Source organism: Manis pentadactyla, chromosome 2, assembly GCF_030020395.1.
Source record: "Manis pentadactyla isolate mManPen7 chromosome 2, mManPen7.hap1, whole genome shotgun sequence".
Lineage (NCBI taxonomy): Eukaryota > Metazoa > Chordata > Mammalia > Pholidota > Manidae > Manis > Manis pentadactyla.
In genome coordinates this window covers 115,733,824-115,754,468 of record NC_080020.1, presented here as the reverse complement: position 1 = coordinate 115,754,468, position 20,645 = coordinate 115,733,824, and the positions used below count along the sequence as shown (strand labels likewise).

The following is a 20,645-nucleotide window of genomic DNA, read 5'->3' as shown; positions in this document are numbered from 1 at the left end:
ATGATGCTCTCTCTGCCTGCCCTGTTCTTTCTTTGAGATCTGCTCCATGCAGAGCTCTGGCTGGACCACACATAAAGGGCAGTCAAGGAGGATGGCAGCTTGAGCTCAAAGAACTGTCTGCACACTGAAGGAAGTAGGAACTAGAAGATTGTAGTCAAAAAGAGATTTTCAAGGAGTTTGGAAGCAGAACATTCCCAGGTGTGATAAGGTCTGGGTCTTGCTACTCATAGGGGTGGCCTATGGACCAGCAGCCTCAGCATTGCCTGGGAGAGAGCAGAAATGAGGACTCTTAGCACCCCATCACTCAGGCCTGCCTAATTGGAATCTGCATTTGAATGAGATCCCAGCTGAACTATATGTGCATTGAATGACATGCATTGGTCTAGGATATGTTCATGAGAGTAAGTTAATGAAATGGAGTGGAGAAGGGTGGTAGTAAGGGTGGTGGTAAGGGAACCAAGAGGTTGTGGTGTTGAGTGAATGAATAATGCATAGGGACACTGAAATGACCCAGTATGAATGCAGTAGTGTGGGTGGAGAGGAAGAATGTGAGCTGACTGCCAACCTCCTTAATGCACGCATTATGTCCTGGAATTGAGGGAGGGTCCTTGCATCGGATGACAGGCATATTTGACATAGGATTTTTGACATCTCAGTTCTTTGTGAGTAGAGTTTCTAGTTAGGATTTTTCCCCTTTAAGTTCCATGTCTCAGCTCTTAAAAAAATACAGCAGTTTCTTAAATAATGATGAATTGACTTCATGAGCAGTGGACTTGAAGAGATTAAGCCCTTCTTTTCCTGCTTTATGTCCATTTACAACCTTTCTTTTTTTTAGCAACCCTGGAGTTGGCTTTAACAATCTGTCATCCAATATTACCTTTTGATCCTATTTTCTTTGATCCTAATTTCCTGACATTTAATTAAAAATGTGCTTGGTAGGACAAACTCCCTCCTTTTTTTTGTCCCTTCTGATATGCAGATAGCATCTTGTAAGTCTTATATTTGTTAGAGAAGTCATTCAGTCTTTAAAAGAGCAGAGGCTGGTACCTGTGGTGCTCTATCCCCAGGTGTGAATTCAGTCTTTAGGAAGGTGTCTTGCTTGACAAACTAAACCACTGATGATGAAGGTGCTGGTTTGAAGTCAGGGGACTTGAGTTCCAGTTGCAGCTCTGTCCTTACCATCTGCACAGCATTGAGTGAATCAGGCAGCTGTTGAGGCCTTCACCTTCTCATTTGCACAACATGCTGGTGGGACTGACTATATGAGCTTCAATTCCCTTCAAGTTTTAAAGTTTTGAGATCCTATAATTCTTTTAAGTTGTTAATGCCTATGAAATTAAAATACTGCATCTCCTAAAGACATGTACCCAGGTGTCTCGTATTGTGGCGAATATATCTATTAAGCTTAGTGTCATTCTACCTTTCAAAATATTGTGACTTTCTCCGTGATTCAAAATCATGATAACTGCATCTAGAACACTCTGCATGGCTTTGGGAACTTTCTTAAGAGAAACGAGTGTCACCACATTAATAAAGTATATTACCCTAAATATTTTAAAAAAGAAATAGAGTAACTTTTAATTGCCCAAGGGAGTGAAACAATTTTCTTATGAAAAAGACTTAAAAAGATCAGTCTCTTTAAAATGTATAATGTATAATGTAGTATGATCCAACCTTGTGAAGACTGTGGAGCAATTCTTGAAATATGAAGACTTGACTGGATTCTCAAAATGTAGACCTGAAGGCTAATTACAAGGAATGACTACTTTTCCTGGTAGCTAGTAAGCATATGAAACTCATTAGTTGCATAGTTTCCAAAAGCTGTCTTAAAATGGGTTCCAGAGTGATTTAGATTAGTTCATTATGATGGATAACAAATGGGATGGAGAGTGTATTGATTATGTGGTGTGTTCTCCTATTCTTTTAGGATGATATTTGAGATCTACAAAAGTCTTTTTGTTAAAAAAATTATTGGTTTAAAATTTTTAAAATGTGGTTTGATAGTAGAAAACACAGAACTGCACAAAAACATAAATGTTGACCTTACTCTTATGCATTTTCGTATGTTCTAATACCATCAATTGTGGGAAAGTTTCCACAATTTTCCAGCCTTGGGTTGTTCATTTAAAGAATTGATAATAATAAAAACTTTTTATTGTGGGAAATTTCAAATGTATACAAAAATAGAGAGTGCAGTATAGGAAGCTCCATGTCCTCATCACTCAGCATCAGTAATTATCAACTCAGTCAAATTTTACCTACAACCTTTTCCCCACCTCTCTATTTCTATGAATTTGATTTTTTTTTTAGTTTCCACATATAAGTGAATCATATAAGTGAATCATACAGTATTTGTCTTTGTCTGGCTTATTTCACTTAGCACAATACCCTCAAGATCCATCCATGTTTTTGCAAATAACAGGATTTCCTTCTTTTTTATGGCTGAATTCCATTATATATGTATATATACCACATTTTCTTTATTCATTTGTCTGTCAAAGGACACAGGTTGTTTCCATGTCTTGGCTATTGTGAATAATGCTGCAGTAAACATGAGGGTGCATATATCTCTTTAAGATACTGATTTAATTTCCTTTAGATATATACTCAGAAGGGAATTGCTGGATCACATGGTATTTTTAATTTTTTGAGGAACCTCCATACTGTGTTCCATAGTGCCTGCACTTCCTCACTGACAGTGCACAGTGTTGCCTTCTGTCCACATCCTTGTCAACACTTATCTCTTGCTTTTTTGTTTTTCTGTTTTAATAATAGGTATCCTAATAGATGTGAAGTGATATCTTGTTTTTATTTACATTTCCTGGATGATTAGTGATGTTGAGCAAGTTTTTATATATCTGTTGGCCCTCTGTATATCCTCCTCAGAAAAAATGTCTATTCAGGTCTTTTACTTGTTTTTTAATCAGATTGTCCATTTTTATTTGCCATTAAGTTATATGAGTTCCTTATATATTTTGGATATTAACCCCTTAGCAGATACATAGTTTGCAAATATGTTCTCCCATTCCATATGTTGCCTTTTCATTGTGTTGATGGTTCCCTTGCTATGCAGAAGCTTTTTAGTTTGATGTTGTTCCCACTTGTTTATTTTTGCTTTTGTTGCTTGTGCTTTTGATGTCATATTCAAAACAGTTATTGCCAAGATCAGTGCGAAGGAGCTTTTTCCCTGTATTTTATTCTAGAAGTTTTATGGTTTCAGGTCTTACATTTAAGTCTTTGATCCATTTTGAGTTAATTTTTATAAGTGGTGTAAGGTAGGAGTCCAGTTTCATTCTTTTTCATGTTGATATCCAGTTTTCCCAGCACCATTTGTTGAAGAGACTATCCTTTCCCCATTGTGCATTCTTGGATCACCTGTCAGAGATTAATCGACCATACATATGATGCTGTTCTCTTGGTCTATGTATCTATTTCTATGCCAGTACCATACTGTTTTGATTACTATAGCTTTGTAATGCAGTTTGAAATCAGAAAGTGTGATGTCTATTGCTTTGTTCTTTTTTCTCAAAATTGCTTTGGCTATTCACAGTCTTTTGTAGTTCATACAAGTTTTAGGGTAGTTTTTTCTATTACTGTGAAAGTTGCCATTGGAAATTTGATAGGGTTTGTATTGAATCTATAGATTGCTTCAGGTAGTATGAGTGTTTTAGCAATATTAATTCTTCCTATCCATGAACAAAGAATACTTTCCATTTATTTGGTCTTCTTCAATTTCTTTTATCAATATCTTAACAGTTTTCAATGCATCATAGATCTTTCATCTCCTGGGTCAAATTTATTCCTAAGTAGTTTATTGTTTTTGATATAAACACTCTTCTTATTTATATTACCATACATTTGTTTTGCCTGCTTTTAAATTCATACAGCATACACTGTATAAGTGGAATCATACTCTTTGTCTGACTTTCACTCATATGCTATTTTTGATATTTTGCATAATGTACATATTAGTTCATTTTTCTTTCTTTTTTAAATTGCTGGGTAATACTGTGTTGAATAAATATACCATAATTTAAAACTCTATTCTCCTGTTGATGGATGTTTGTTTTTTTCCAGTTTGGGACTAGTAAGAATAAAGCTGCAATGAGCATTCGTACATAAGTCTTTTTGTGGGCATATGTTTTCATTTTTATTGGATAAATATCTAAGAATGGAATTGCTGGGTTGTAGCATAGATGTATGTTTAACTATAAGAAGCTGCCAAAGTAGTATTGTTTTACATTCCCACCCTCAGAGTGTGAGAGTTTTAGTTGTTCTACAATCTCATCTATATTTGGTGTTTTCAGCTTTTTAATTTTAGCTATTCTGATGGATGTAAAACAGTATCTCATTGTGGTTTTAAATTGTATTCCCTTGGGGATTAATGCTTCTGAGCCTCTTTCATGTGCTTGTTTGCTATTTCATTTTTGTGGCCTGTCTGCTGAAGTATTTGTTTAACTTTAAATTGATTTATTTAACTTTTTTGTTATTTATTTAAAGAGTTCTTTAAAAAAATATTTTGGATATGTCAGATATATATGTAATGAATATTTTCTCTCAGTCTTTCACTTGCTTTTTGTTATTTTTAATGATGCTTTTTGATGAATATTTTTTTAAATATTGATGAAGTTAAAAAAAATATTTTACATGTTTTGGCAATGAAAAATTTGCTAACCCCAAATATACAAAGATATTCTTCAGTTTTCTTTCATAGCTTTATAGTTTTAGCTTTCAGATAGCTTAGATCTGTGGTCCATCTAAAATTTTTGTGTATGCTACGAGGTAGGAATCAATTTTTTGTATCAGTTTGTCCCATCACCATGCATTGAAAAGACTCTGTTTTTCCCCACTGAATGGCTCAGGTGCCTCAGGCACAACTCAGATGACTGTATACATGTGGATTTTGGATTCTTTATTTTATTCCATTGGTCTGTTTATCTATACTTATATCAACCTATGTTGTCTTGACTACTCAAGCTTTATAGTAAATCTTGAAATCTGGTAACGCAAGTCCTCTAATATGCTCTTCTCTTCCAAGAAAGTTTTGCATGTTCTAAGTTCTTTCCTTTTTCTATATAAATTTTAGAATCAACTTGTCAATTTCTGCAAAAATACTTCCTGGGCTCTTTGATTCAAATTGTATTGATCTGTAGACCAATTCGGAGAAAAACTGACTTCCTAAAAATATTGAATCTTCTAATCCATAAATATGGTATATCTCTCTTTTTATTTGAGTCATCTTTAATTTTTTCACAGTAATGTTTGTAGTTTTCTGTGTGGAGATCCTGCATATCTTTGACTAAATTTAATGCTAATGATTTTATGTCTTTGGATACTGTTGGGAACAGAATAAAAAGTTCATTATTCAGTTGTTTGTTGGTAGTATATAGAAAGACAATTATTTTTGTATATTAACTTTGTGTCATTTCTTTCCTTTAGGTTGAGATATTTACTATTGATATATCTTTGAGGTTGAGGACTCAATCTGTTTTTAAGCCTATCTGGTATTGTACTTTCCCGTTCTAGAATATCCACTTAATCTTTTTTTTTTTGAGAGGGCATCTCTCATATTTATTGATCAAATGGTTGTTAACAACAATAAAATTGTGTATAGGGGACTCAGTGCACAATCATTAATCAACCCCAAGCCTAATTCTCAACAGTCTCCAATCTTCTGAAGCATAATGAACAAGTTCTTACATGGTGAACAGTGCAAGGGCAGTCATCACAGAAACTTTCGGTTTTGATCACACATCATGAACTATAAACGATCAAGTCAGATATGATTATTTGTTTGATTTTTATACTTGATTTATATGTGAATCCCACATTTCTCCCTTAGTATTATTATTATTATTATTTTTAAATAAAATGCTGAAGTGGTAGGTAGATGCAAGATAAAGGTAGAAAACATAATTTAGTGCTGTAAGAGGGCAAATGTAGATGATCAGGTCTGTGCCTATAGACTAAGTATTAATCCAAGCTAGACAAGGGCAGCAAAACATCCACGGATGCAGAAGATTTCTCTCAGAACAGGGGGGGTGAGGTTCTAAGCCTCACCTCTGTTGATTCCCAATTTCTCACCTGATGACCCCCCTGCGACTGTGCCTGTCTTAGGTTGTTCCTCCCTTGAGGAATCTTACCCGTATCTGGCTAACAAGTCATCTTCCGGGGCCATACAGGGAAATGTAAAGTTGATAAGTGAGAGAGAAGCAATATTGTTTGAAAAGGTTAGCTTTTTACTTCTTTGCAGATTTATGCCCTGTGGCTTCTATGCCCAGCATTTGTCTTGAGGTATCTTTACCACTTGGAAGAATTATGATACTCAGTAATTTTCTATATGAGGCACGAATTCTACTGAAGGGTTGTAATTAGAAAGGAAGAAGAAAAAGCTATAGAAGTAGCGGACAGAAGAAAACATGGGAAGATTGATTATTTCTTTGACATATTTTCTTGTAGAGTAACATAAGCATGTATTGGTTTTAAACTACTAATTTAATTGCACACACACATTAACATAATATGAATACAGCTACATAACAAAAGCAGACCTACAATTACCAGCCATATCCAGTGAAACCAAGAAAACCAGTTAGGTACCCTAGGCATTTGTGAAAACTTATCAATGATATGATGGATATTGTCTAACTGAATTTGAATAGTTTGAGAAAAATCAGACAAATTAAAACAACACATTCCTGGGAACTGTTCACATCCCATATGTTCTTTTAACAGTAGATAGTCTATAGTCACACGATTTTGGAACACTGCAACTTGCACTTCTCCTAATTCTTGGTTGAGTTCCGACAGTATAGATCCAGTCAAATTTGTTGTTTTACTGTATGCACAGGCCAGCTTAGATATCTCCTTCTTCATTCCAATGGCAAGTCCAGGAACCGGTGGGATGAATGCAGCTACAACTGCAGCAGCGCCAGGATCTTTGTTGAAGTTTTTTGATGATCATCTTCTGGAATGACTCTTCCAGAGGATATTGATGTTGGAAGTTCTTCTTCATATCGTATCTTAATTCGTTTTCTGGGTAGCCAAATTAGGCTTTGATCCTCTGTATAAACACAAACAAACCCTTTGCCCACACTTTGATATGACCTTTATACCATTGTGAAGAACCTATTGGAGATCACCACACAGGAACTGCTTTTTTTTTTTTTAAAAGAAAGGAATATTATCAGAAAAATGTACTTCCATAGCTGATCATCTGCCACCCTTTAAAAGATCAAAATTAAGGATATGTAAAGCATGCATTAATTGTTGATTTGCAGTTAGTTTTATCCTATCAGGGAGTAATCCCCCTTTTCTTTCTCTTTTTTTTATCATTAATCTACAATTACATGAAGAATATTATGTTTACTAGGCTCTCCCCTATACCAAGTCCCCCCCACAAACCCCATTACAGTCACTGTCCATCAGCATAGCAAAATGTAGAATCACTACTTGTCTTCTCTGTGTTGCACAGCCCTCCCCTTTCTCCCACCCCCCACATTATGCATGCTAATCTCCACTTATTCTTTATTAAAGCTTCCACTTCACTATTGAGTTCCCCATTTGAGCACTCTTTTTGGCCATCTTTTTTGTTAAGTTCTTGAACATATTTATAATAGCTGCTTTAAACTCCTGTTACATGTTCTTTCATATACAACAATAATAGTATTATACACAGCAGTAATAGTAGTATAGCTCCAGTCGGGTTCCTGGACCCAATTCCAGTGGGTATATGTGCATGGGAGGGGGTCTACCCCATACATAACACCAAGCAATTCTCAAACACCAGCAGAGTGTCAGAGAACTCAACTCAATTCTGATGCTATCCACCTGGAGACAGTACCAGCTTCCCCAGGTTAAGGGCTCCGTCCTACAAGACTGCCCTCCACCCCCCACTCCAGACCTTGGTTGCAAACTCCAGGCTGTTACCTGTGCTTCTGACCTACTGGCAACAGATTGGAGGTTCCCACAACCTTCCCTTTAGGTTTGATTTATTTACTGGAGCAGCTCACAAAACTCAGGAAAACACTTACGTTTACCAGTTTAATAAAGGATACTGTAAAGGATACAAGTTAACAGCCAGATGGAGAGATACATAGGGCAAGGTCCCAAATAAAGGAGCTTCTATCCTTGTGGAGCTTGGGACCTGGCTCCGTGGAAGGGTTCTGGTTCCCCAAGCATAGAAGCTCTCTCCAACAGAGAAGCAGGATCTGAGACAGCAATAAGCACTCTTCTCAGGGGTTTTGTGAGGGTTTCATTGTATAGTCATGGTTGACTAAACTATTGACCATTGGCTGATTCAATCTCCAGCCCTCACCCTTGGGTGGGGTTTCCAAAAGTTTCTCATTGACATGACAAGACACCCATTTCACCTTTGAGACTCTGCAGTGTTTTCAGGAACTGTGGATGAAGACCAAATATACCTGGGAAATATATATTTGATCATATGATTGACCAAATATGTATTTCTTATGCCTCATTATATTGGAAGTCCTTATCTGCTAATTCCAACATTTGGATAATTTCAGGGCCACTTTCTATTCACTATTTTTTTTTCTTGACTATATCACCTGCCTATCTAGTATTTTTGAACTTTGTGCTGGATATTGTGAATGATATGTTGTAGAGATTGTATTCGCTATGTTTTTTGAAGAGTAATTTTGTTCTAGTAGGCAATAATTAAAACAGTTAACTTCTGATCATCTCCTATATGCCAGGAGCTGTGTAAACACTTAAGTTCTATTGCACTTAGTTCTTACAAAACTTTCAGTAGGCAGTTCATTTACTGACTGACCACTTTGAACTTTTGGAAGCTTGGCTTGGCTTATTTTTCTTAAGGTAGCTCTGGTTCAGTTTTGCTTTTAGTCTTAGGATTGGTCTTTAGTCTTTGAATATAGTCTTACTCCTGATGTGTGGCCCATATGGGGTTGTACTGGAAAGCCGGAGGTAATTTCCAAGTTATAAACTCCAGACTGTCTTCCGTGCAGAGTATAGAAGCTCAGTGTCCTCAGCTCCTTCAGCCTTCAGCCTTCAAGCTGTTGCCTTCTACTAGACTCCTTGGGGTCTCCCCTGTGCATGTGCAGTTTAGGAATCTGCCAAGGGCAACAGAAGTTTGGGAAGATTTGTGTGCTCTCTTCTTGGTGGCTCTCCGTTTCTCAGGATTTATTCCCTCACTGCATGTCCTCAGCATAAGCTTTGAACTACATCCTCTGACCTCTAAATCAAGAAGCCTTTGGCTTTTTCCTTTTGAGTTTTAGCCTCCCGGACAAGGAGGACCCTCAGAAGAAAAGCCATGTATGTGTAGTTCTCATGCAGTGTGACCCCTTCTTTCAACGTTTTTGTCTGCATTTGGTCACTTACCAGTGCCTTCAATTAGATCTCCTTTAAAAATTTTGTTCAAAGTATATATGTGTCTTTTTTTGGAAGTTATTCTGATACAGACTACCCTGCCACTACTGAAACTCTCTTTGAAAACATAACTGTAATACTATTATCACACCTTAAAGTTTCCAATAATTCTTTAATTTCGTCAATAAAGAGTATTCAAAATGTAGGGAATTAAGTTTCTTGTGAGGAAGATAACATGTAGTTTTGTAAGGATTGAGTGTAATAGAACATCAGTGTTTACAAAGCTCCTGGCATATAGGAGATGATCAAAAGTTAGCTGTTATAATTATTACCTGGCGGTAAAGGGAACTGCTTGATTTTGTTCAATGTAGCATTTAGTAAACCTTTTTGACCACAGTACTGCCATTTCTATATCCATCTGTTAACGTCTTAAGGGATGCTGCTACTCTATGGAATACAGCTTGGTAAACTCTGAATTAAGAATTGAACACAGTTAAGCAGATGACTGTTCACAGTGAGTGAATAAATCAATAATACTTATACAGGAGTCAGCTTACTGGATCTTAGCTCACTTCTTACCACACCTTGAAACTGCTAAACAAAAAAAGAGTTTCATTTTAGGATACAAAACAGAAATGAAAAACCATCCAAAAACTAGATTTTTTTCTCATCTTGTCCTTACTGTCACATCTCTAGGTGACTCAGACAATTTAGGGGAAGCTGTCTGAAGTTCTCATGACCACTTTAAAAGGTTGTCACCAAGTTGTATAAATTAGAATTCACACGCTCCTTCTGATTTTTGCCTTTGAGTAATAACAAGGCCAGAAATTGTCCTCCTGTGTCCCCCTGTCTCCACCTGCCCTTGGCCTGGTCAACCTCTTCCTGTCTTGGGCCTGCCAGGAGGCAGTGACGTGATGGGGTTTGCAGGACACCCAGTGCCTGCCCCCATCTTTCTCCAGTTGGAATTTGGTGTATGCATTTACCCACCATGACATTGTGCCTGAAGGAACACTGCCAGGAAGAGAGGCCACCGATTGTCCAGAGCAGTCTGTGGGGGTTGGGTCACCAAGCTTTCCAAATGCCCATCTGGGCGGGCACTGGTGAGACGTCAAGGCCAAGGTCAGACATTGCTCACTTGATCATCTGAAATCCAGGGACAGTCATGTCATTATGCATGTTCATTTCTCAAGTGAGCCTTCAAAGGTGATGGGTGAAGAGAAGCATCTGGATATGATGTGTGTGTATGACCCATTCAAAGGGGGAAGTATATCAGGTGAGTGAATTCCCTGCATGAGCACTGGGAGAATTTTTAAGAGTCATTCTCATTTGCTCATGTCCCACATCCACCAGTCCAAGAGCCCAGTTCCACGGAGTCCTCCTGTACCTCGTAGCTCCCCATAAGCAGGCCCCCACATGTCTTTCCTCACTGAGGTTTGCTCTTGTAAATGGATGCCGTATGCCAGCACTGTGGTGCCTGCATTTAGCCTCCACTACTGTTCCAGTCATGAAAAGGGCAGCCAGTTGCTGTTGCATGGGAGATGAATGAGGGGTCATAACTTGACTTAATGATCTTCCGAGAACTGCTTTTGTTTAAGAATCCATTTGGTTTTAGGTGATGAGAGAGAGAGAGAAAAAAAAACAAAACCTTGCTTCTATCTGCAGGCAGTCACACCTCAGGCTCTGAGATCTGAGTTAATTTGCCCATCTAGGGCATTGCTATAGGGACAGAACTGAGCCCAGGATGGAGCAGCCATCTGGGCAACTTAGGGCAAACGCCCACCCCAAGTAATTCATAACTCCAGTGTGAAGAGCAAGAAGTCTGTCAGATGGTACAGCAATGCTTTGGCCAAGCCCAGAACTGGACCCTGGCTCTCTCCCTGATCTGCTGCCTGTTAATGAGCCACTCGCCCTTTGCATTTCCTCAGAGTTCAACCAGGATAAGGATGCAGATTTCCAATTTAACTTTCCTCAAGGCTAGAATGAGTCAGCAAGAGGCCAAGAGTGAACTCCATGAAGGCAGGCCCAGTTTGGTAGAGCTGGATGTCTACTGGTAAGAGGAAGAACCCCCTCTTTTGGTGTTGAAGAGGTTATTTGTCACTTGGTTTATGGATGTTCCTGCTGTTACCCTAAATTGCAGATTTTTAATTTTATGATTAAAAAGAAAATGGAATGAAAACAGATAATATCTATACTTTTCTTGTATGAAAGTCACTTGTAAAGTGTTCGTCAAATGCATAATATTCTTTAACCTTTGCCTACCCTTGCAGTATGCCCAGACCATTTCCTTCTGCTGTCCACTGTCTCCAGTGGCTCAGGAAGGCAGGATGAGTTTCATTCAAGGGTCTTATTACCAATCAGACCAGATGCTGCTGTTCCTGCTATGATGGGGAAAGAGAAGGTCCTGGACCCATCTCTCTTCTTACCCACCTACCATCAGAATCGCCTTTTCCCCCATCTCCCCATCAATAGACACTTTATTTGATACCCAGCACAAATAATCATTACCCCAGAGCTTGCTCCTCATGGTGGTCTCCTCATCTTCCTTGGGTAGAGTCTGTCTGTGTTCCTATGGAGAGGCAGTAGTGTCTAGTTGAGATTGTCAGGATTGTTAAGGATTATGTCTTTTTCAAAAGACTCAAGAAATGCTCCCCAGCACTCTCAGTTTTCCTCATTTGCATTGGGAACCATTGGTTGTGGTAAGGAAGATAGAGCCACCATGTGATATGCTTGAGTTGATGTGTATGTCACAGGCAAAACCCCTTGCATTTAACATTGGTAGCCTCTACTTGAGAGCTTCACAGGCTTTCTCAGATATCCAGATGACCCAGGGAGCTAGATTACTGCCATGTTATTCACCCTCACTGTATAGAACAGTGGAAGCATGCAGCATATTTTTCTTACTTGTTTAGAACACAAGCATTGAGGAAGTCATCTATGAATTTGCCTCACCAAAGAGAAATGAGAAAGACTGTGCTCAGAGTTACAGATAGGAGCCATGTCATGAATGGCAGTTCTGTATGCTCAGATAAAAAATAACAAGATTTCTATTCAGCTTTTCCCATGATAGAGGATTTTTTAAAAAACTACAGTAATAAATAGATGTGGCTGACAGGTGTTATCAGAGAGGAAGACCAGTGGAAAAAATGGCATATTCTTTCACTTGGAATACCTGCTGGCCAACTACAGAGGACAAAATCAAGAGAATTGAGATGAAATGATAGGAGAGTTAATGGCAGCATGGTACCTTACTCTGGCAAACTTCCCAGAATGAGTGGAAGATGATGAATGCATTCCATCCCATTTGAATGACAGACACTTTACCATCAAAATCGCCTTTTCCCCCATCTCCCCATCAACAGACACTTTATTTGATACCCAGCACAAATAATCATTACCCCAGAGCTTGCCCCTCATGGTGGTCCCCTCAGCTTCCTTGGGTAGAGTCTGTCTGTGTTCCTATGGAGAGGCAGTACTGTTTGGTTGAGATTGTAAACTCTCTGGGCTCCTGAACTATATTGTTCTCTTAACTCTGTTTAGCATATAGCTGGAAATGGCTGCATTTAGGAATTTAAGACAGGAAGAGCTTTCTGACTAGAAATGATGCTCAATACTAGAACAGGTCACTCAGGTGAGGAAATTCTGTTTTCATCCATCAGTAACAATAGCATGATCTGTCAGTCAGGACTCTGAGGTTCAAGTGTTGTTCTGACCAGGGGCCGGGGGATAGATCCAGGTGACCTTATTGCTTTTAGGAGGTCCAGTGGAAAGTGTTTCAAAGGCAACCTAAAACCCTGGATATTTTTTCTCCCTCATTAAAAAAAAAATTTGCACTTCCAATTTTCAGTGTCTATAATGTGCTAACGGGCTTTCCTCCCATTAAAAACACGTGTGGATGTGAGAATGTTCTCCTTGAAAAAAGACAGTCTCTAGGGTTTTGCTTCTGGCTTGAGGTCTTATGAGGTAGGTGTTATGAAACCTCCCCCGCAGCAGGCTGGAGTGCCAGCAAACCGCAGCAGGGGTCAGAAGCTCTCCTGCTAATTTTGGCAGAGGGAGACACTCAGCTGCTTCGAAAGAAAAAGAAGGTAAATTTGTTGACCCATCTGCAAATCAAGATAGAATGAGTTTCAGACCTGGGCACACGTTCATTCTATCTATTCCATCTACCTATCTATTCTGTTAGGACAAAAGTAATCCAAGTTCATGTTTCTCTGCCTGAGAATGGTTCTTCCCATCCTGGATTACGGGGGCATCTTGGAGAGCACATCCAAAAGGAAAGAAGGAACAGGGCCAGATGGGGGCTGGTGCCAGGGCACATGTGCTGGGCATTGGGTGGCCAATGGCAGCATGCCAGCCCTGGGTTAGGATTTTGAGAAGGAGTCAGGAAGAGGATGAAGAAAGGTGGATGGGTAATGCCTGGCAGCTGGCACTTTACAATTTAACAGGGGCCACTGTAGGCTCCCTGGAACAAGTTGTTTAGAGGGTACACCCCTCAATTACAGAGTGCAGGAAGACTGATGGGGGGTGCTCTTTGAGTTCTCAAAGGAAAGGATTAGATGAGCTATTCTAAGGCACCTTACATCTCCCACATTCAATGATTCTGTGATTCTGGGACTTCCCTTTGTAGCAGGGTCAGTTTTTATTACTTAAAAAAATTTTTTTTTGTTTTGGTATCATTAATCTACAATTACATGAGGAACATTATGGTTACTAGACTCCCCCCATCACCAAGTTTCCCCCCATACCCCATTATAGTCACTGTCCATCAGCATAGTAAGATGCTATAGAATCACTACTTGTCTTCTCTGTGTTGTACAGCCCTCCCCGGCCCCCCCAACACATTATATCTGCTAATAGTAATGCTCCCCACTTTTTTTCCCCCTTCTCCCTCCCTTCCCACCCATCCTCCCCAGTCCCTTTCCCTCTGGTAACTGTTAGTCCATTCTTGGGTTCTGTAGCAGGGTCAGTTTTATACAATTATCTAAGAGCAGATAGATCTTTTGAAAAGAATTTTATTGTGGCCTGAGAATTAAATTACACAGCTAAAGTCCACTTACTGGAACTCACTGTCATTAGTATGCATACTTCCTCAAGCCATGATGACTTCATGCCTAAGTGAAAATTTCACATTCCTTTGGAAAACTGTATTTGTGTAGCCAAATCAGCAGAAAATTATCTTTGGCTGGTTGATGTTATTTCTACACCATTCTTTTTGCCTAAGAAAATAACCACTCCAAGACTTAAACGTGATGGCTGAGAGTAAGAGCCAGTGTCTACCATTTGCTTTCATGATCTCAGGAACTACTCCAAATGTTTTACATGTACACTCAGTCCCCAGAAGAGCTCTGTGAGATGAGTAGGTACAAAACCCCATTTAACAGATGAGGAAATTGAAGGTTAGAGAGATTAAGGAATGTGTTGGGGTAGGATTTGGCTTTGGGTCCAGCAGTTAACTCTGAGCTCTCCTGTGAACCATCACTCCCTTCCATCCTCCAGCTCTCTCACAGTAGAACTGACTATCCTGGGCTGCACCCATCATACTTGGATTGAATTAAGGGCATGGCATTGTGGAGGCAAGAGAACCGCTTGGGGTGTCAAACATGAACAAGGAGCCTTAGTTTCCATTATGTGTAAAATGGGTCAATAATATATATTATACCATTAAGTAGATCACTTATTTTCTGAATACTGCTATTAGGAATTAGACACTCAATAAGATCCCTAGGTTTATAATTCTCCATCTCTATCTAACAACAACAGCAAAATCTAACAGTGATTGCTGAGATCAGGCATCATTCAAAGTTTTTTTTACATCTATTAATTCATTTAGTTAATAATCCATTTAATTAATAATAAAATAATTAATCAATAACTAACAGTAATCTCATGACATAAGTACTGCTCTTTTCCTTATTTTCTGGATGGGGGAAACTGAGACCCAGAGTGGCAGAGAAACGAATCCAGGAAGCAGCTGAGCCAGGTAGGGAGCCCGGCTTTACCTGTCAGTCTAAACTGCCTCTCAGCAAACTGCCTCACAGAAGCAAATCCAGAATATTTGCTTCTGTGACACAAACAGGGCTCTCCGTCCTTATGGGTGGAACAAGGCCACGTGGAACTGGAGGCTGAGGTGTGTCTTCTGTGACTGTGTAGTTGAACTGGGTGACACAGGTCAGTCGTGTCTTTCTTCTTTCAGCATCTCTTTCTAGGGATAGAGCACGGGATGCCTCCTGATGGTTGTCTGTTGGAAGCCCGATTCATTCTGCTACATGGCATTCCATTCTTGACACTGTCTCCTGAAATAAGAAGGCTCAAACTTTTCTGTTCTTTTATACAGAATCTCAGTGTTTCAAGATTATATTTGCCCATTTCATGTTCAATGAATGTTACAATGGGTCTAAACATGGTATTCTAACTTGCCCGGTAGTGCTTACAGAAGGAAACAAGGCTCAAAGAGATTGTGACTTCCCCAAGTTCACAGGAAACTGTTAATTTCTTGAGGTCAAAGGCTAATTTACCTGAGCCAGGACTCAGCTGGGACAGACCAATGATCCCAGCCTGCTTCCATTTCTGTCCTTGGAGCTTGGCAGTGGGTAGGAGTTTTGTCAGATGCACAAAAGCCATGCAGAACAGAGATTGGAAAGAGGAGAAACTTGGATGTCATTGCTCACAGAGGAAGAGGCACAAATGCGGGCAGGCAGGAATGGCAGGGCCCCCTCCTCGCACCCTGGGTCCTAGCACTGCCGTAGGCATTCGCCAGTGTTTGATCACGAATGAGTGGATCCCTAGTGTTCTTTAGTCATGGTCCACATTCAGGCATGGAGAGATCCTGGGGGCTGTTGAAACTGGGGAAGGCCTCATGGGGGAGGCTGGGCTCTAGTTGACTTGAGGAGGACAGCAGACGTGGGAAGGAGGAGGGTATGTGTGTGGAGGCAACTATGGGCAAACGTGGACGCACCTGGAATCCTTAACCTATCAACAGGTACTTTTTTTTGACTTCTGCATATCTTGTATGCTTTCCAAACTCACGAACTGGGGAGGGGTTTTCCTCATTCAGCTGGTGCCAAGAGAGCCATGACATGATTCTTGCTGGCTACCCTTCTGCCCCCGTTGGCCATTGCTTGTGGACCTCAAGTCTGTCTTGTTAGCCATTTTGATTTGTTTACGTTATTCCTGACTGTGAGCCACGGTGTTTGGGCTCACCCCACCGGGGTTTCCCTTCCAGGTTAACATGTTTGTTGAAGGATTCCACGACGCCATCCTCCTCTACGTTCTGGCTTTACACGAAGTACTCAGAGCTGGTTACAGCAAGAAGGATGGAGGGAAAATTATCCAGCAGACTTGGAACCGAACCTTCGAAGGTGAGGATTCGGTCTATAAGGCAATAACGCTCTGCACCTGACGAAGCTGCTTCTCTTCTGGTTCTGTTTGTCTCTCTTAAAACTGTGGGCCTTGCTGGTGTCTTGCTTTTCTCAGCTGTAAAGTAAGGATAATAAGTCAAGATCAACCCACCTACAGGCTTTTTGTGAAAATTAGATGAGTTAGAGCTTGAGAAAGAGCTCTGAAAGAGTCCCATAGAAATAAGAAGTGCCTTGTCTCCTGGTTGTTAGGTAACAACTCTATGTGTTTTAAAATTAAACTATCACAAGTCTCATTCACGACAAATAATCAGTTTTCAAAGAGTTCTGTGATCAGCTTTAAAAGCGATATCCCAGATATACATTATTCTGTTCAAACCTGGTTGGTTTGAGGTGATGAGCAGGTCCTATTGAGCCCTCTGCCTTTTACTTTATTTTTAAAGTAGTGAATATCAGCTGTGGCTTTCTTAAGAACAGAGAAGTATAAGAACAACAACAACAAAAAAGTCCATAATCTCATCTCTCAAGCAACCTCTGTTGACATTTAGACATTGTACAAGAATGAGCCTATTCTTGGCTGGAAAAATCTAAACAGTACAAAAATGTACAAGATGAAAAGTGAAAGTTTTCCTTCCCACTCTAGACCCCTCTCCCCAGTGTAATCACTATTAACAGTTTCCAGTGATTTGGCCTAAAAATATTTTGTGCCTTCTGCCAGCACATATGCATTTGTATATCTTATCTAAAAAATTTACACAAACGGGATCCTACTATGAATGCCATTCTTCATCTTAGCTTTTTTACTTGCATGTCAAATAGAATTTTCCACATGAGCACTCATAGGTTCAGTGCATTTTTAAATGATAGTTCTATATTTTTCCACCGTGTACAAGAAATCTTTAACCACTCTCCTATTGATGAACATTTCAGTTGTTGCCAGTTTTTGCTTTTATGCAAAATGCTATCATGTGCATCTTACACATCTTGATGAATTTTGTGAGTACATCCAATAGGGAACATTCCAGATCATGGGATATCTGGGTCCAAAAGTATGTTGGTGCCTTTTAAAGTGCATTAGATATCTCCAAAAAGCTTCCTTAAAGCTCTAGTAGTCTATATTCTTGCTAACAGTGTGGTTTCCTCTTATCTCACCAATACTCAAGAAAATGAACAAGAGACTTACTATGAGAATTATCCAGCTGCTGGAGCCCTGCAGATAGCAATTTCATATTCATTCATTCACAAATAATCTTTAGTACCTACTATGTTCCAGGTATTGTTCAGAGTGCTGAGGATTCAGCAGTGAACTAAAGATGTTCCCTGCAATCAACTGAGCTTCCATGGTAGTGGTGGGATCTTGTGATAAACAAATAAACACAACATCTTAGGGGCTATAAAATAAAGCAGGGTAGGGAGATAAGAGAGAGAGGGTGGGGTGTGGTGGGATTGCGGACTTAGAGTGGTCAGGGAAGGTCTCTCTGATAGGTGGCAGTTGAGTAGAGACCCAAGGGAAGTGAAAGAAATTACATATATGTTTAGGAGAGAACATTCTAGAGAGAGCAGCAAGCACAGAGACTCTGGAGTATCTCATCCTCTAAAATCCTCCAGAAGACCAAGGTGGCCTGTGTGGCTCAGGTAGAGCCTGTGAGGGCCAGTTGATGGGAGCCAGCTGGAAAGGTAGTGGGGGCCAGACCGTGCAGCCCGGGAAGCGGCACTGAGGACGTTGGGTTCCACCCTGAGGGAGGTAGAAAGCCACGGGAGGCTTTTGAGGAACCTGATCTCTCTTGAGTCTTTAAAAGGGGTCTTATGGAGGCTATGTGGAAAATAAACTGTGGTAAGCTGATGGGCATCATTGGAGGACCCCTGACAGAGTACAGATCGTAGGACCAGGGGTCCGGGCACCTGCCTCCTTCCCTCACTATGACCTCAGTCCTTTGGGCTTCTCTTCTGTGGATTAGTTGGTGAGAGATAAGGGCCCTGTCAGTTCCGCATCTTGCTAACTCCTCCTGTGAGCCCTTTAATGCACTGAGGCTATGCCTGTATTTTTAATCCAACTAATGAAATTTTTGAGTGTCAAGAACAAGAAATGATGAGTCCAAATTTAGGATATACATATATATTTTCATTTGGGACTCCTGTCCATTCCACTGCCTCATCCTGTCCTTGGTTATTAGAAATGATAGGACAGTACGGAGGGATCAAGTCCTAGTTAGATAGTTTGGGCAGCAGCTATTGTGACAATTGGTGGATTTCATTTCTCCTTGGTGGTTTTAGTGAATGCCACATCTTTCTCAAAAGTAGAGTGTCATTTGCTTTATTTATTTATTATTAAGGTATGATTGATATACAATCTTATGAAGGTTTCACATGAGTGACATTGTGGTTACAACATTCACCCATATTATCAAGTCCCCCCCCCACTGCAGTCATTGTCCATCAACATAGTAAGAAGTGTCATCTGCTTTAACTTTAGACCAGTTATAGGACATTAACACACATGCCTCCAGAAGTGTTTTGTTCAACCTTTGACTGCTTCAGCTGAGGAACTGGAATCCAATAGGATAATTCAGGGGGCATATTAGGACAGAGTGAAATTTCCCAGCAATGGATCCCCTACCCTGAGAAGCTGGCGTGTGTGGACACAGCCTGGGTAGGCCCGCGCCCCTTTCCTCCCTGTTCCTTATTGTGTGGTCATTTATTCTTGGTCTTCTGACGGAGGTTGTTAAGGGAAGGGCAGGTGCCCACAATGGCTGGAGTTCAGTTTTGTTTGAGAATATGGGTCAAATTTTCCCTTAGGTCATCCTGATGCTTCCATTCTAAGGCCAGGTCTGGACAGGCAATATGAGATGAGTCCCCAAACAATCAACTATACAGTTCAGTATAAACTTAGAATTTCATGTGTCCAAATGTAAAGATAATTGAAGCAAAGGAAAGTTTTGAGCTCGAATTGTTCAGAGAGCCCATTTTATTTGCTAAACAATGATCAATCTAACGGTTGCTTCCAAAAGAGCTCTAAGAAAAACCTTGACCTTCCAAAATTAAAAATGATTTTAATTTTAATGGTCCCTGAAAGTGACCAACAAGTTGTCAAGGGAAAAATATTCTGGATGTTATTTGACAAATTTGGGTTTTATTACCGTGAAACCTATGATCAACTCTCAAGGCTTTCAATAAATGGCTTGGGAAGAAGCTGAATTTCCTTTCTGTGTGAGAGGTCAGAGTGACAAGGAAGATAGGACTGCGGCTTAAACCCTGAGGTCCTCTGCGACCGACAGAAACGAGGGTGGAACATCTCATTACTTATGTACAGGAAAATTCTACTGTCAGCCCGACAATCTCACCTTATGTACAGTACTCACAGGTGAAGTCTCACTTGCTAATCGGCCACCCTGAGGGTTCTCACCCCATTTCTTGGCAGAATTATAATAGCTTAAAGTGTAATGAGGTCTTGGATTACTAGGGCCACCTTGTCTTATAAAATACTCTGCAAAACTCAGCAGAGTAGACCTATCATAGCACCTCTGAACAGAACGACTAGTTTTGAATAGCCAATATGGTTGGAGATAAAAATATTTTTTACAAATGACATTTATTACTTAAAAGTTGTATAGGCTGTCAAGGATATAAATTTTGAGATAGGTGTATCCTTTGTAACCAGTCTATATTAAGAAGACAAAAACATCTAGATGAGTAGTAACTCCATTCTGTTTCCATCAAAGTAGACCAAAGTCTGGAAAAAATCAGTGGGCCTTCAAACCACAACCCAAAGGACAGTAAACCCAAATACTTGCCATCTCCAAACCACACTAGAGGATGGAACTTTCCCTTGGGAACCCTTTTCCCAGACATTCATTTTACTTCTGGAGAGAAGGAAATCAATAGAAACACCAGTTAAGAATTACACTGAACTCTATACCACAGTTTAAAAGGAAAGAAGACAAATAG

General features: G+C 39.9%; 1 protein-coding gene across 9 annotated transcripts in view; it reads left to right on the top strand.

Moving 5' to 3' along the window:
• The window catches only part of NPR3 (natriuretic peptide receptor 3), a 75,550-nt gene that overhangs the window by 42,909 nt on the left and 11,996 nt on the right, over nt 1–20,645 (top strand). For all 9 annotated transcript variants that reach the window (XM_036926601.2, XM_057496027.1, XM_036926602.2 and 6 more), the window contains exon 4: nt 16,568–16,703. In XM_036926601.2, coding sequence (XP_036782496.2) covers nt 16,568–16,703 — 136 coding nt within the window. The remainder of the gene's footprint in view (nt 1–16,567; nt 16,704–20,645) is intronic.